This window comes from Anser anser, assembly GCF_964211835.1.
Source record: "Anser anser genome assembly, chromosome: 16".
NCBI classification, from domain to species: domain Eukaryota; kingdom Metazoa; phylum Chordata; class Aves; order Anseriformes; family Anatidae; genus Anser; species Anser anser.
The window spans coordinates 4042319-4058628 of NC_139737.1; the positions used below are offsets into that span (position 1 = coordinate 4042319).

General features: G+C 41.9%; 1 protein-coding gene across 4 annotated transcripts in view; it reads right to left on the minus strand.

Annotated features, from left to right (window-relative positions):
- The window catches only part of CDH4 (cadherin 4), a 660054-nt gene that overhangs the window by 72283 nt on the left and 571461 nt on the right, over positions 1-16310 (minus strand). For all 4 annotated transcript variants that reach the window (XM_083801443.1, XM_083801444.1, XM_083801442.1 and 1 more), the window contains one exon: positions 4891-5063. In XM_083801443.1, the coding sequence (XP_083657569.1) occupies positions 4891-5063 (173 nt within the window). The remainder of the gene's footprint in view (positions 1-4890; positions 5064-16310) is intronic.

Sequence of the window (16310 nt, forward strand, 5' to 3'; positions counted from 1 at the left end):
GTCCTGTCAGAGGAAAATTTCCTGGTGGTGCAAGCAAGGCTCAGCCTGTGTTACCTGTCTGCTACAGTTAGGGTATTGGCTGGCTGGCAAAACCCAGATCAAACCCAGATTGTATGGCAAAAACCAAACCTAGACTGGCTGGCAAACCCAGATAAAAAACACTGTATGGGATATTCCACAAAGGACAAACTGTAGCAGTCCCAGTGGCTAAACTAATTCCTACCACCAGTGTCACACCTTATTTAACCCTAGTCAACATTTGAAATCAAGTTAACAAGGAGATTTTGAAAAGATACTGCAATGGCCTGGAGATATAGGTACCCCAAATAGTTACTGCAGGTGGTAGACACCAATCACAGCTCAGTTTTGGAGGAGCAGAGCACCACTTTTTTGTTGTCTTTAACCTAACATTTAAAAATTCTGCTCTACAAGAAATGTCTAGTTGCACCAAAACCAGAGCACTGGAAAAGAAATCAACTGTCTCTACCAATAAGAAGAAGTTTCCTCTTCCCCACAAAAATCCTGCCACTTCGCTCAGAAATCGAATAAGGAACTAACTCAGTTGCTGGCAAACTCTCCCTTTTATCTTTCACTCACTTCAGGAAGACTAGCAACGTCACATTTTTGGAAAGCCAAGTGCAGTAATCATAGAATCAGATTGCATGCATTTTTAAAAACATTTGCAGCAGCAGAGCACCAATCACCTTTAAAAGAAATACAAACATTCAGAAATTCAGAGGAAGCAACTTAGAGCTCCCGACTGTCTTCATTCATTTAACACCAGATGAACATGCTAGGAAGGGTCTCCTTTAAAAGAAGACCTCAGAAAGTTAGCAACATTACACTACAAGCACCACGGAGCCAAAATACTTATTATCTCATATAAGGCTGGATGACATTTGAGATATCTCAACGTTTATTGGCCTGCCAGCAGAATGTGGAATCAACCAGCTCCTTTTCTCTCCGATCTTTTTTCTCCTTTTTCCCCTGCTTGCTCAAAGTCTGTGTTCATCAAATATTTAGTGGAAGCTCTTCAGAGGATGATATTGCCTATACTATAGCCCCACTGTGGGTTTACTGTGAGACAGATATTCTGCCACCGGAGAAATCAAAAGAGCTGATCTAGTTGAGTGACTGCACCAGGAGCTCACTGGTGGCTGTCAGACCCATCTTCTGGGCTTCATCCCTGCCCGCGACCCCAGCAGAGCAGCGGTGGACAAAATAAGCGAACTTGCATAGCAGATCTGGTCCCTTTGCAATGCTTATCAGGAGAAATGCTCCTTTTCAGAATGGAAAAGAGAAATATCAGTGTTCTGCCTGTTTCCAAGCCCCAGCTAGGGACAGCTGACCCTTTTTTACCCCTTGTTATTTTCTTCTCAGTAGAAAAGAGCAAGGACATCTTGAATTCAGCTAAACTGCTAAATTAAGCTATCACTTGGTTAGCAATTCCAGGTAACCCATTTCTGCAGCAGCCTGCCATAAACTGAATTAAATAGCATGGTTCCCCCCCGCCCTGCCCTGAACTTTGTTACAACCTGACCATTTTCCATGTTCGTAGCCTTCCCTATTAATCCATAAATTTGTGTTCCAACCACTATTTGATCTTTCCCTCCTAGCTTTACTAAACCAGCTACAAATTCACTACTTTTTCTTGACATTTTCCTGTATTAGAGCAAGTATCTACTTTTAACCTTCTCATCTCAGCCTGGCTGTTTGAATGTACCTTTGAACCTCTGTCACGTTCTAAATCCCTATGATTTTCCCTATTAGTTCAAGGGGTAGACATTTCTTTGTTCCACCTTTGGCATTTTTCACCCTTAGGCATCCAGGAGCTTAAATCAGACTGTTGCCAAACTATCCTCCTTTAATAATTTTTATGAAGTGCAGTCCAATTATCTTTATCTTCCTTGGGGATCCATTCAATTAAGCACAGTCGTAATGAGTGAATGGACACAGAGCATTGTAACCATATTTACATCCAGATTAATGGGAACCAGGTAAGATAACTTTAAAGCCATCAATATTTTAATACCTTGGCTTTTCATTTTGCTATCTTTCATGTCAGACACATTTAGAGAGACCAGCACAATTTTAGAGGCTGAGTTTTTAATTTCCTCCTTGGTTTGTGGAAATGAGGGTTTAGAAACAGCAGTAAACTACATGAATTTGTCTTTAAATAGGTTTCTTGCAGGTTAACTGAAACACTTCTCGTGATAAAAAGCAAGCTGGAAAGCTTAGTCCAGCTTCTTGGACATTTCTTGAATTGAACATAATGGAAAAAAACAGTAAATAACCAATCCTTAAGTGGAGATGCTGAGATCACTGCTAAGTCTTGCTTAGAGAGCATGCAAGAGATGATGAGCTAAAAACACCAGCTTTGAAGTGACTTTTCTCCCCGCTGAAAGACAAACGTTGGATCTGCACTACGGACCTATCCCTCAGATACAGAATAGCTTTGACAGTTCCTTTCACACCGTCTTTAAGGCACCTTTGCATCACAGGAGCAAGGTAGAAGGATCGAACTTAGACTGCCAACCTGGTTCTGTTTCGACACAGCTTAACATAACAGTGTCATAGGCACTAATAAACGTGTCAATAAGCATTTGGAGAAATATCTGGTATCCAGGGAATTTATACTGGTTGTAGTAGCTTCAGCTGAATAGGTCAGATTTGTTAACATTTTAATTTACACAAATCTGCATTCCAAATACTGCTCTTAGGCTCCTTTTCCTAACAACGAGAAAATGTCAGCAGCAAAACCAAATTTACTCCTCTAATAGCTTTCTCAAGATTTGAGGAAAAACAAACAAAAACAAAAAAACAATCTGTGATAAAGCCATGGTAGTGCTTAAACACATTTTTCAATTTAGCCCTAATATAATTTTATGTTAATAAAACAGAAACTTTTTGCCAATTCCAGGTGTAATCCTGAAAGGCAGCGGAGAGCACTGGGAAGGAGCATGTCCCATAGCTGCAGGGCAGCCCCAGGTCTGTGCCCACGGCTGCTTGTTCTGCCTTGTTCCGAGTGTCCCTCGCCCATCCTGTGGGATGCTCAGCACTGCGTTTCCACACACAGAGTGCCAACTTACCGTCACTTCCCAGACCCAGTGCAACAGCGGGCCTAACACGAAGCATATGGTTCCCCTGAAGTTTTTAATATACTTCAGGCGCAATGAGATAAATCTGAAAAAATATCACCATTCTGCTTTACCCTTTCCCCCTATTTATCGCCTGCCTCTTTTTTTTCAGCTGATTTGCTGAGATTAAAACCTCTCGCCCAACTCGCTACAGCAATCCATGTCTCTGAAATTAATATAAACCTATGACCTTTCTCTGTTCGTAAAGCCCTACATTGCAGTGCTGACCCCCACTGATGTCAGGGGGGCAATAAAAGTTCTGTCATTTCCTTAAAGCCAGCATTTTCCTGCCAGAATTCAGATCCCTCCTCCAAGTCCTCTGCCGCCGTCTCCTGAGGGCAGCCAGCAATCTCTCCTGCAGCCTCCATGAAGCCCTGGAGCAGAAAAGCAGCCCCAAATATGTGAAGAAATGGGCACAAGCCACTGAATTTTTTATGTTGATGTAAGTGAAGTTTGTGAAGATTGTGTGATGAATGTTGATGAATGCGTATTTTCATGATATTAATGATGTGCACAGCAACGCACATCGGCTATTGCTTGTCAGAGCGTTGCAGCAGGGCTGACGGTGCCACTGGGGCTGAACTGTAAGGGAAAAAATTTCTTATGTGCTGGGGGACACAGATTTCATTCCTTCAGGGCTGGTGTCCCCATCGGTCACAGGGGAGGAAAGGAGAGAACAGAAGAACAAAACCAATTTCTGGTGCTTTCTCTTAGAAATGCACACTTGATGCTCTCAGAAATGGATTTTGCAAGACTTCTTGTCTCTGGGGACTGCCTCAACTCAAATATCTCAGCTTATGGCTAAAAGTAAGTCCTTACTTTTGTATATGTTGCATAGCCATACTATTGGTGGCTATCCGTTCAACGAACAAATGACCTTTCCTTATCACTTAAAATCTGATCCAGTAAGATCTCCTAACCGCAGTGGACAGGTGACATTCCACGAACCACACAGTCCAATGGGGAAAAAAAAAAAAGCAGAATTTAAGTTTCCCCTCTCACTTCACACCCATAGACTGCTGTCTCCTCCTTCCACTCCAACCCTCCCTCGAGTTTTGTTTAACATGTGAGGTAGAAATGCTTTCTCCTTAAGTTATACTCACAACCAGAGAAGGCAGAGCTCTATGAATCATACTACGTAGCTTACACTACCAGACCACATTTCGGTCCTTTGTAATGGTATTTTTTCTGTATTTGGAAAAGTGTAACTTGTAAAATACCAGGGAGAAGGGCTATTAGAAACAGGACTGCACACAAAACCAAAATCACAGGGTTGATAACATACAACATTTATCTAGTCTGGAAACAATACAAGAATGCCATCATGAAACACTACATTTGTGGAACATAGGCTGTGTAACTGCTTCCAAAGACAACGTACAGAGAGGTCTAGAAAGGCCTATAGTCACACACCTCTTTTTCTGTCCCATCGCAGAAGGGGGACAGATGTCAACTTATTCATCCCCTTTTCCTTCTGAAGTATTTTCTGTCTTTGAGTTGTGCACACTTATACAAGGCAAACACCAGCATCTCGAGTCTGAAGACTCTCCCAGGGTTTCACTGACCACTATGAATTAAGACAATAGTATCACACCGAAGCCACGGTGCCCCACAGTCACTGTAGGAGCAAAGACCATGATCTCCACACTGCAACGCAAACTTTTGGAAGGTTTGTATTAGAGAGAGGATTTGGGCTTTGCAGGACAGTAACCCTCAACAATTGGATAACCGGTATGACGGTTTTCAAACTCACCTCTCTGTCAAGGCCAGCAGCCACGGTGACGATGTCTCCCGTCTCGCTGTTAATGGTAAACATGTTTTGTGACGGGCTCTGTGGGGTCTGAGTCACAATTCGGTATCTCACCATCCCGTTCGCTGTAGTACTGTCATCAGCATCATTCGCAGTCACTGTCATCACATAGGTACCTTGGAACAAGAGAAGACAAAATATCAGGACTATCGCATTGCACAGCAGATTGAAGTCTCATTGACTCAGGGTTGTGCATTTTACTCAGAAATGCACAGAATAGATGTCCCATTTCAATCTAGACATCGTGAGGATTATGAAAATAGCAACACTATTGAGACTAGATGATCTGTAAGGATACTGATTACATGTCACCGATATATGGAGAGAAGTTATATGAGGATATCTGTGATTAACTACTAATTCTTCCAGTGATTGTAAGTCTAAGGGCAGCATTTTTTGTCCTGCAATTTCATATAAATTCTCCCAGGACATTTTTTTTCCGTTTGCCAATCACTTCATTCACATATATTGAAAAGTATTTCCAGAGTTTAATAGAGGAAAGCCTATCAGAGTTCTCAACAGCTTCGGAAGGATGCCACCAACATGCCCGGGACCCCATCAAGATGCCCAGTGCAGCAAGCAACCTTCTGCTGTCTCCTGTTTTTGGAGAAACGTCCACCTTTCCAGCTCCTTCCAGGGAAAAAACAACATTTCTGCAGAGCAAATGGAACAGCTGCTGCCCAGCAGGACAGAAAATCAATGATTTGGTATGTGTGGCCAGTGATGTATTGAATCATTGGTTTGTTTCTTGCTAATCATCAGTGTCTTCATTTGCCTTGCAAAAAAAAAAAGAAATCCCTACTTTCTAGATACTGTTGGGAGCGCACTGATGCACTGACAGGCTCATTATCACTGGAGTTTGGCAGCAGGGTGTTCTGCTAAAGTGGGAAATTATCATTATGAGGGTAAAAGATGTTACTTGATTGGATGGACTCCTGCAGATGCTTGGTCCTGTGACCCCCCTGAGCTCATAGGGCCCAGCTTTACACTTGTTATACTGGTAGGAGAGAAAGACTGAAAGGGCAGACACATATTGCTTGCAAAAAGCAATCTGCAACAGTGTATGAATCTAATGATATGAGACTTGAAAAGGAGGAGTGGGAGGCAAAGAGACAGTGAAACCAGACATAACCTTGCTTAACAACCATCAGAACCCAACAGCATCAATGGAAAGTACCGCTTGTACACTGCTCATTTGGGAACTCTGAACACAATGAACCAACTTATGAGCGTGTCAAGCTGGAGGAGATGCAAAGTGGTCCCAACAAGAACCCGGGCTCAAGACACAGCCATGTGTTGTTTTGCAAAAAAAAGAGCTGAGCTCGTTCTGCCCACTTGGTTAGATGCGAGCCGCTGGCAAACTTGAGGCCATGTGGCTACATCAGTATTGCATCATGTCTGACCTAATACGCCCAGATTCCCAGCTTGATCACGAAGTTAACCAGCTTCCAGTTCAGAGAAGGCACAGAGAACCAGAGGGCTTGTATTTGTTTGCAGGAGAATTAAAGAGCTACCCCTTGCTCTAAATGGGCAGCTCTATCAACAGCTGCAGCATGCCCAAAATTGCAGCCTACTCAAGTGTCCCGAAGACACTCAGCATGCAGGCAATGCCCCCAGTATCTTTCCCAACTTTGGGAAAAAAACATTTTTCAGTATTAGTGGCATCCTAAGTTCGTATTTTTGCAATGTGGAAAATGCTTTCCTGAACTCCTTCCATCTGGCTCTCTCAGGCTCTTTTTGTTCTCTGCGGTGATACATACCCCTGTGAGTTTTCTTAGTTCAATAAGAATTATAGATTAAAAAATAAATGAATGTGTAAGGCAAATTCTAATGATGAATACATTCCTATCATTCTGTGCTAATCCTGATTCACATTTGTGAAATGAAAACTAACTATTCAACAACTTTAACGTTTTTCCAATCAATAAACTTCAGGAAGAAGAAAGAGCACAGAATTGAAACAAGGTTGCACAGGCAATGGATTTTATCCTTTCTCTTCAAGCATTTTTTTTTCTCTTTTGCAAAACCAGTTATCATGAGACAACTGATACAAATAAAGAAGCCATTCCTTAGATAGGTACAGGGGAAACGTACAGGAGAAATTTAAATAGGAAATATGCTGAATGAGGAGATGTTTGATTTGAAATCTATGTTATCTTAATGCATTCTATACTGAAAATATCTCTGAACAGAATGTCAAAACCTGGGGCTAATGAAAACAGAAGTGGAAGAGGAAAACAGAATCTATTTTAGGACATGTGCAATCTTAGGACATACTCCAAATAACAGGTGGTATTTTGTGATTCATTTTAAGTGCAAGAAAAAGCTCAGAAAGAAAAGTTACTGGGGCTCCTGCAGTCCTGGTCCCTCCTCGTTCAGGGTCTCTCAGACTGCACCATAGGAGATGGGGGGTTCCCAACCTGGCAAGAGGTTGCAGCTGTGGTGGGCATGGGGGTGACCTGACAGGAGCTCTGTCGTGGATGGGGGACACGTGTACAGCAGGTGTCCTTTACTCTCACCCTCATCTTCTTGCTTCTTTTCTGCCATGTTGTATTTTGACCACTGGACTGAGCACATCTGCTCTAAAAGAAACAACTATTTTGGCAGCATTTGACCTACGTCCCCATAAGGGAGATGGGACTGGACAAATGTCTCTAACGTCACGAACTGACACCAGGGAGCTGTATTTCAAGGGGCAATCTGCTCCCTATCCATCTCATATCTTTAATTTCCCTTATGAAACCCAACCGCAGAGAAAATAAAGAGAGGAACTTGGCACTAATTACCAACTTGTAACTTAATAAAGCATCCTCTGCAAAGGGCCCTGTGTGGCTGCAGCACTCTGCAGCTGACGGTGGAAATCCAGCAGCCGCTTCCTTCCCCGGCTCTCCGCTGCTCCCTGGGGCTGTTTGTCTGACCACAGTCTGCTGGAAACCAGCTGCAAATTATTTCTTCGTTTCTGCAGTCCGGATGGTGGCTGGGAAGAGCTGATATGTCCGTTCCCATATTTCCCACTCGGCAATGCTGACTCAAGGGCAGCAGCCTGATGGCATCTCCTGTTCCCCTGCTGAGAGCCATTCCCAAGGACTGCTCCCAGGGGATCCGTTGCTCTAACCTGCACTCACCGTCAATGTTCCGCTCAGTTTTCTGTACATTTACTCTGTCTTTAAGCAAGACATATCCTCGAGATACCGGTGTGCTGCGGTGAATGACATAAACATATATCTGGGCACAAGAACTGCAGTAGAGTGCTGTGGATATATGCTGCTACAGAGCCTAACATCTTCTGGGTGCTATAGAAAGTCTCCCACTATAGGAAGGTGGTTGGTGATGATTTACCTACTATACAGTTAAATAATGTCATGTTTCTATGTTGTATGCATGGGGGTATACCTTCATATACTTTATATTAAAATAAAGGAAATACATCCTCATATCTAGCCCGTTACTACACAAATTAGGCAAACATATACTGGCAGACTGTACATTTCTTACACACTTGAGGGCTGAGACTGGTATTGTTAGGATTCAAGTGAAAAAATCCTAAAAGTGTGCTAGTTTTGGGTCAGACCTGGCCACCGGTGATGGAGATAAAAGAGAGGTGTACAAACACAACAAGAGGGTCTTCATGCTTTTGGTGTGTGAAAGAAGCATTAGCTTTATTTTCTGCTCTGAAGGACTTGCTTACAAGCATGCTGACAACATAAAATGAATGCATGAAGTGCCAAAACTCTGAATTTTGCCCAAGTCTGTGCTGTGTATCAAATAATGAACACCCAGTCCAGACGCTGTTTGATATAACTGTATTAACCTACACACCTGGCCTGCTAACTCAGGTAGATAACCTGTTGAAAGAAAAACATTTCTCATCAAATCAGGCACATGGTATGTTAAATGAAATACCTAACCTAGTACATCATGTCAATATTAAATCACATTTGTTGCATGTTGAACAGCTCTTCTAAGAAGCAGATTGAATTATCATGCACAGCTAGTGATGACAAGATTACTGTGCATTAGCTTTTCATTAACTAATGTGCCAAGTTCATATATCACCTGAGTTAAAATTAATGTATGGCACGATGAAGGAAGTCTATCAGTAAAAGGCAAGACCCCAAGAAACTGAACTTCACAATGCATTTCCTTTTATTTCCCAGAGACTGCCATCTCTGAGATATTATTTTGTCAAATGAGATATTTTTGTTTCAATCTGACAATAGACAAGAAAAAAGAAAGATGCTTGAAAGCACCCCTAATGGAAAATATTCCCATTAGATTAATCAAGCATTCTGCAGGATGGGTAGAATAATACGTTACAGAAACTGGGGAGACAGAAGCAAAGGGAGATCATTTTTTACCTGTATATTCAGTTTTATTGATTTTAAAATTAATTGCATCTGTTTGTAAAAGACTGCAAAAAGATTTGATGTTCACTATATCTCATTCGATCTGTGTATGTTTGTAAAGTAAAAAAGGAGCAAAACAAGGAAGATAGCTTCCCTGTATATATACGAGCAGATAAACATACAGTCATAAACAAATGTCTCCTGAAAATTGCTCTGGAATCTGAGAATCAGGGTGATTCTTTCTAGCTCAGATGCTCCCAAAGCATGCCAAAGACTGCTGATTCCCATCATATTGTCTGCAATCTCCACTCTCCCGTCTATGCAACTGCATTTCTCTGTAAAGACTGGGCTGTCATGGTTTTAAGGCATACAAACAATATCTCAGCACAGTTGTACTCCCAAAGTCTTTGTTACAACTGCTTTATAATTACCATTTTTCTAAGCTGGTTTGATATCCATTAGTTAGATTTAATGCATGTAAAAAGAAAGAACTAATGGGCACTTATCAGGAATACAAATAAAAAAAGACAAAAAAACCTTTCACTTTGCCCTTTATACCACATATTACTATAAAAATACACAATCCTCTCTGTCTACTCCTGTGATATAAACAGAAAAGCTAAAACTTCATTTTTTTTTTTTTATACTGATAACGCTGATTCTCTATTGAGCTTTATCTTACAATTTATGTTTTTTAATGGCTGGTAAATGGTTGCAGAATCATTAAAGGTTGGTTAACCTTCTCAGTCTAATTCTGACCTACAAGATACTTAATTTAATCATTCCCCCACAGAAAAGGATTGAATCATTATGTGCAGACATGTGGTGATGGCCATATTACATTAGATCTTCATTAACCCAAGTTAATAATGGCTTTGTACTAATGGAAACCTCCCCTTCCTCCTAATTTTTTTTTTCCAAGTCGAGAAGCTCACTTAGTGAATACTCTGCATCCGATGCTGGATAGAGAGAAGACAATGATTGTTGAGGGGAAGATTAAATACTAGTTAAAAAGTATTAAAAGTAGTGTAAAATTTACAACACTTCCTAAAAATAAAATTTTCAGTGCAGAAGAGTTTCCTGATATTGGCTTTCTTCCCCACAGAGGACAAGATCTCACAGCCCTACTCACAACAGGAACACTTTGCCCATTAAGTGATTTCATGCATTGCAGCAGGGTTTCAGGAACAGAAAGACAGCACGCTATAAAAGCAAAGTGTCAAAATCAGATTACGATAAGTACAATGGGATCCTGAACAAGTCCTCAAAGTACAACTATACCCATAATTACTTAAATACAATTTTTCTACAAACAATGCTATTTTCTTTCTAATGAGCATGAAGAAGTGTGCTTGTGGTATTTGTCTTTTTAACTGATACTTAAAACTAACAAGATTCTTCCATTCCAAGTGAATGGAGGCCAGAGACTGGCTCCAGGCATGCAGGTTGTGATGTGCAGAGCGGTCCCGAAGATAATTTTACTTGCCCTAACTCGGGTAGCAGTAGCAGTCTAAGTGGTACAGCACAGAGCTGCTCATGGCAGAATTTACCTTGCAGTAGGTATGGATGTTAGAGCACTATTTGGAGAACTGCTGTAGCATCAAAGACTAAAATGGCTCAGCAAATAAACCTGCATCCTCAAGTGAAAAAAAAATCTATTCAATGGGTGATTTGAAGCACTTTCACATATTCATTGTTAAAGATTTCAAGGGAAAAACAAGGAGCAGACTCACCAAAGGTGTTCAGTGGAGTCGTATAAGTAAATAGGAACGTGTGCAAGACATCAAGATGACAAGTGCCTGAAACTCTACTGCAGATGTAATAAATTGCAAATATACTTAAATTAAACTGCATCCCACACGCTCTGGATAGAAAACTAAATAGAAACAGCACTTTCCTTCTAAATGATATTCCTTCAGTCATAACTGATAGCTGCTGTCATTCTCTTTCCCCATTATTTTTGTAATCACTGGCAAATTTTGACCTTTCAAGCAGCTAACCTAATTCATAAAGGATGCCACTTCCTAATTAGTGGAGACATCAGATCCTCAGCCTCAAACAATGCAAGAGTCAGCCTAATGAGAATAAAGAGAGCAAGTGGGTCTGGAGAGATGACTGAGCAAGATGAAGCAGCTGCTGTCACCCGGAACTGAAATAATGCCTTCTTATCATTAAAAATAAAACAAGTATCTCGGGAGAGGAAATGAAGCGATGCACCAAATACTATGCACATGTGGGCAGGGCCAGATTTGAAAATAACACCTGTACAGCAGTCTGCAGCCTGCTGAGACCTCCAGCACCACAGAGAAATAACAGAAGCAAAATTTCAAGATGGGCAAAAGCACACTGAGCCTCCGAGCAAACAGTTCTGATTGCATAAATCGATGAGCCTCGACTCGGCTGAGTTCCTGCAGATGAGACCTCTCCATTCCCATAGGCGAATTCGAAAAATGGAGAAACCATGACTTAGGATGAGATATCCTGAACACCACCACCAAACTGTGCTTAGAAGTACGGCTGGGTTTTGTGCGTAGCTGAAGGCATATGCGACCAGCGAAACCAGGCGTATGTGACCAGGCTGAGCAAAACCTGGGGCTTAACACAAGGCTAGAATCCAACCCTTGAATTTTGACTGAGAGTAAGAGCCATGCAGATTCGCAACAGTTTCTCAGCGTTTCCAGTGCACAGCAGGAAATCTTGATGGACATCTGTAGACTGCTAGTGCAATCAAGTATTTGGGATTTACAGTAAGCAGCGCTCGGCTTGGCTCAGCGTGAGAGCAGGAGGCAGAGGACGCGCTGCTGGAGCGCTGCTGCCTCCCCTCCCTGCGTCACGGTGAGACGCTGGCGGCATCGCAGGAGGTCTCTGGGAAAACAGCGAGATCAGCTCCGTCTCCTTCCAAACCCATCCAGAACACTACATGCGTTGTCTTTTAAAATGTGGTAGCAATAGGAGATGAGGAACAAAAGAACAAAAGTTCACTGATTTTGTGGATTCAGCCATCGGACCACAGCTGTGGTAAATGTTCGCTGGCTGGTGGAAGCTAGACTTGTGTTCATTGTGCGAAAGGCAAAAAAGGCAGTCGTGTACATGTCTGTGTACACCTACACATGCAAACACCTGAACACCTAAAACACTGGAACTACATTTTGGTATTATTACAGGTGGGCTAAATAGCATCACCCATGTAATTCCTTATCATCTACAATTTTTTGTTCCTTTTCTCTTGTATTAAGTGCATCTTTAGAACAGTTGTTTTGTAGCAATACATGTAATATAATGTAATAATAGATGTAAATATAAATATATATAGTACATATATATTACTAGATTGTTTGTAACTGCTGGTTAAAATGTAGTGGAGAGAGGACTACTGCAGAGTCATAACTCACTTCAAGAATGGTCTCAGAACATGATTTCCACATTGTTTTTCTTTATATCAACCTGGCCATTTTTTTTCTGGAGGAAAAAAAACACCAGTCGGGATTTGCATTTTTTTTTTTCTCACTTACAGTCCTGTAATTCACTTCCTTGCCATTGGGACTAGATGCTTCTGAAAAGGAAATTAAGAAGAGCACGGATTTCATAACCACTCACCTCGAAATAAAATGGAAAGCACTATGATATGTGTGCAGAAAAACAATTTCTTAAAATTGTGCTTGTCTGAGCAAAAGAACTTAAAAAGAATATTGTGTATCCCAAGTCTGTGTGTAATGTGTGAGAGAATAGAGTCGGGCTGGACAAAGGCATTTTTAACAGCACATGAAGTGCAAGGACCAGACTAGCATCTACCAAGAAGAACACGATAGCGCTGCATTGGGGCGCATGTTCAGGCTTCTCATGGGCCTAGAAGTAATGCACCCGAGCTGTGAAGAGCTCTGGGAAGACTGGAAAAAAATTTTGAAGCTTATTCTGGCACGTGAAGATTTTATCTTTACTCGGTTTCTCTGAAACGCATCGAATTTGCATTATTTCTGGCTTTCAGTGGTATCAGCAGGAAAATGCACCCGGCACAGGCCCCAGACTCCCCTGTGCAATGCCCATCGCGAGCAGCCTGAGCTAGCTGAGGTCTACAAACCTCTGTGGGTGCTCTGGTCAGCCAGAGTTTTCCTTAATGAAGAGTACCAAATTTACCTCCATGCTGGTAAAAGAATATTAAACATTTTAATTATGAGCAGCAGAACTGTATTTTGCAATGATTCATAATGGGAGAAAGGGGTTTGCACCCAGTGCCCCATTCATTTTCAAAAATGAAGCTGCTTCTCTTTGGTGATTCCAGATTTCGGGCACTGCCACTTTCCTTTTCTCCTGTTCCAGTCAGTAACACCCGCTCTGTTTTTCCACTGTAAGAACAACCTGCAGGGCACCAAACACCTCGTCACTAATTGTACTACCAGGATGGAAAAGAGGAAGGAGCTCGAAACGCAGAATCCAGATTGTTCACATGAATACATATATATACACATGCAACTATAGGCCTTAAAAGATTAATTTCACATGCCTTAAATTGCAGTTTAATTTGAAAACTAATTCAGCCTCATAATTGGCTTTCTGCTCAAATCACTGAGGCTAAAGATTTAAATTCTTAATATTCAGATGACTTTCAAGTTTCTGGCCCCATCTGTGCGTTAGTCCATGGTGTTAATCTCTAAGGGAATCTCTGCTAGCATAGATATAAAATAAACAAACTGGGACACTAATAGAATAATTGGCTTTTTAAATCCTTGTTTTTTTAATATACTGCTTATTTTTATGAGATTTCTTTAACTCAATTTGCCACATATAGATTTGGCTCCCAGATATTTCATTTTTCACGTGGCATGCTATCAACAATTATTCTATCAGAGTTCCATGAAATCAGGAGCAGACGGGGAAATTTTGAATTACAGCATTTTTCATGTGAGAAATACTGATTTTCCTTTATTTTGGAGGGCTGTCTGTACTTAGCAATCTTTCACACCACTTGTAGGCAGGGTGACCAGGATAAACCATCCTGGAATTAACAACACCGCAAGAAAGAGCGAGCTAGCCGAAACCCGAGTTTAAAAGAAGCCACTTGGACTTTTGCTTTATTGACTTGAAAGGGACCAAGATGCATCCAGAGGGTTAGTGAACTGGAAAGGATGAATGAGAACGGAAAAGGCCAGTCTGACAGGAACAAATTGTTTTGGAGAGATGTGTTAATTTTTGACAATCTTTCTGTTAAAACAAAATAGATACAACCCTGAGCAAAGCACTTGAGTCACCGCAGAGCATTTCACATTGACCTTTTCAGAACTGAACGCTTCAGTTAAGTAAGACATCCCCATCCCACTGCAAGGTACTTTTTGCATCGGTTACATCAAAACCGAGCTTCTGCAGCGACCAAGTAATTTTTCTCCATCACATTTTGTTTTGTGATTAAATTCCTTTTTTCCTTTTACAGTTAAGCATTTTCATTTTATCTTATACAGCCTGATTTTTATTTTTATTTTTTGAAACTGTAGAATTTCATTTGAAGCAGCACTCCCCTCCCCTGGGATGCCCCTGGGATGCCGCAAGCCCAGCTGTGCCAGCGCAGTGGTGGGGCTCCTGGCAGGCAGTAATTGGGGTTGTACAGAGGGGGAAAAAAACACCCCAAACCTGTGCAGAGCCACAGGCTTTGAAAGGGCAACAGAATCCTGAGCCACAGAGCTGTGCAACCCGTCCTGCTTTATCAGCGCTTGAAAGGCAACTTGGGCAGCTCCAGGAGAACTTTGCTGATTAAGGCTGCCAGAGGGACCAGGGGAATTTCAGCTCTAGCTTGCAGCTGCATTTTTAAAACTTGTCTGTGTTCTTCATATAGAGGCAAAGTTCAAAGAGGCAGAACATTATTCAATATGAGTAAAACAAGGCCTTTTAAGATACACTTTCAAACAGTGGCTTGTTAAATCAAAACAACTTGTGGGGGAAAGAGACAAAGGAAGAAATATGGTCCTGAGGAAAAGAGAATCCTGCATCTCTATTCCTGTTCTGCATTTTTGGAAGAGCCTGCATGTACACATTTAAATTGTCCAGCTGCGTGACCTTAGGCTAGATAAACTAGAAATGCATTAAAATGCTTTCCAGAGAGTGTCAGAAAATGAAAAAGAAATGCAATTCAGTGTAAGAGCCAGCACACATTTAAGGATGTACACGGGCCACGTACACGTGGATGTACACGTGTTCACGCTATGGAAAACTTCATGTATTCCTGATTTCAAGAACACTACGCTCTGGTGCAAAACACTATTTCAATTATTATAATCTTTAACCAGCACCAACAACCTATTATAATTAATAGTACTCGATGATTTCTCTTCTATTCCTGTCAAGGGTTGCTTCAAGGTGACTTGCACACCGCAGAGAGCGCGCTCCTGGAAGCTCAGGCGTCTGAGTGCCCTGCGGTCTGGGAAGCCGGGTCACTTAAACCCCAGTGACCATCTCCAGTACGTCTCTTCACACTGCTGCCAACTCTTCCAGCTCTTGGACAGTCCCCTTTGAAGGTTATTTGTATGCCTGAAGCAAAGCTGCCATGGGAGGTAACGTGCCCAGCAGTACCACAAAACACTGGAGGCTGGAGTACACAATCCTGCCTGCATTCCCATTTTCCTGGTTATCTCCTTTTGCCTTATTCAATGCAGTAGGTCACATCTTATTTGGCCACCCTCCCACCCCTGCAATGGTCAGGCATGACATCCAGCTATCCTGCAGGACCACCTTGGCAGGGCACCCTCCTCCAGCTTGCTGCATCCCAGCTTCTATGAGGGGACCCGGCTGAGCATCCTCTGGAGGTACCGTCCTGCGTGGAGCCCCTGCACCAGATGCCTTTGCTTTGCCCTGTACTTCAGGGTGAGAGCTGACAGCACAGCAGAGCCTTTCTTATTCCCTTTGAATGCAATGGGCTCTATTGATCCTGCAAATCAGCCTTGCAGGGGCTTTCTTTACAGCTCAAGGTCACTGCGCCCTGCTCAACAGCATATTTTTGATGGTCTTGCTCTGGGAAATTTCCATGGGTAG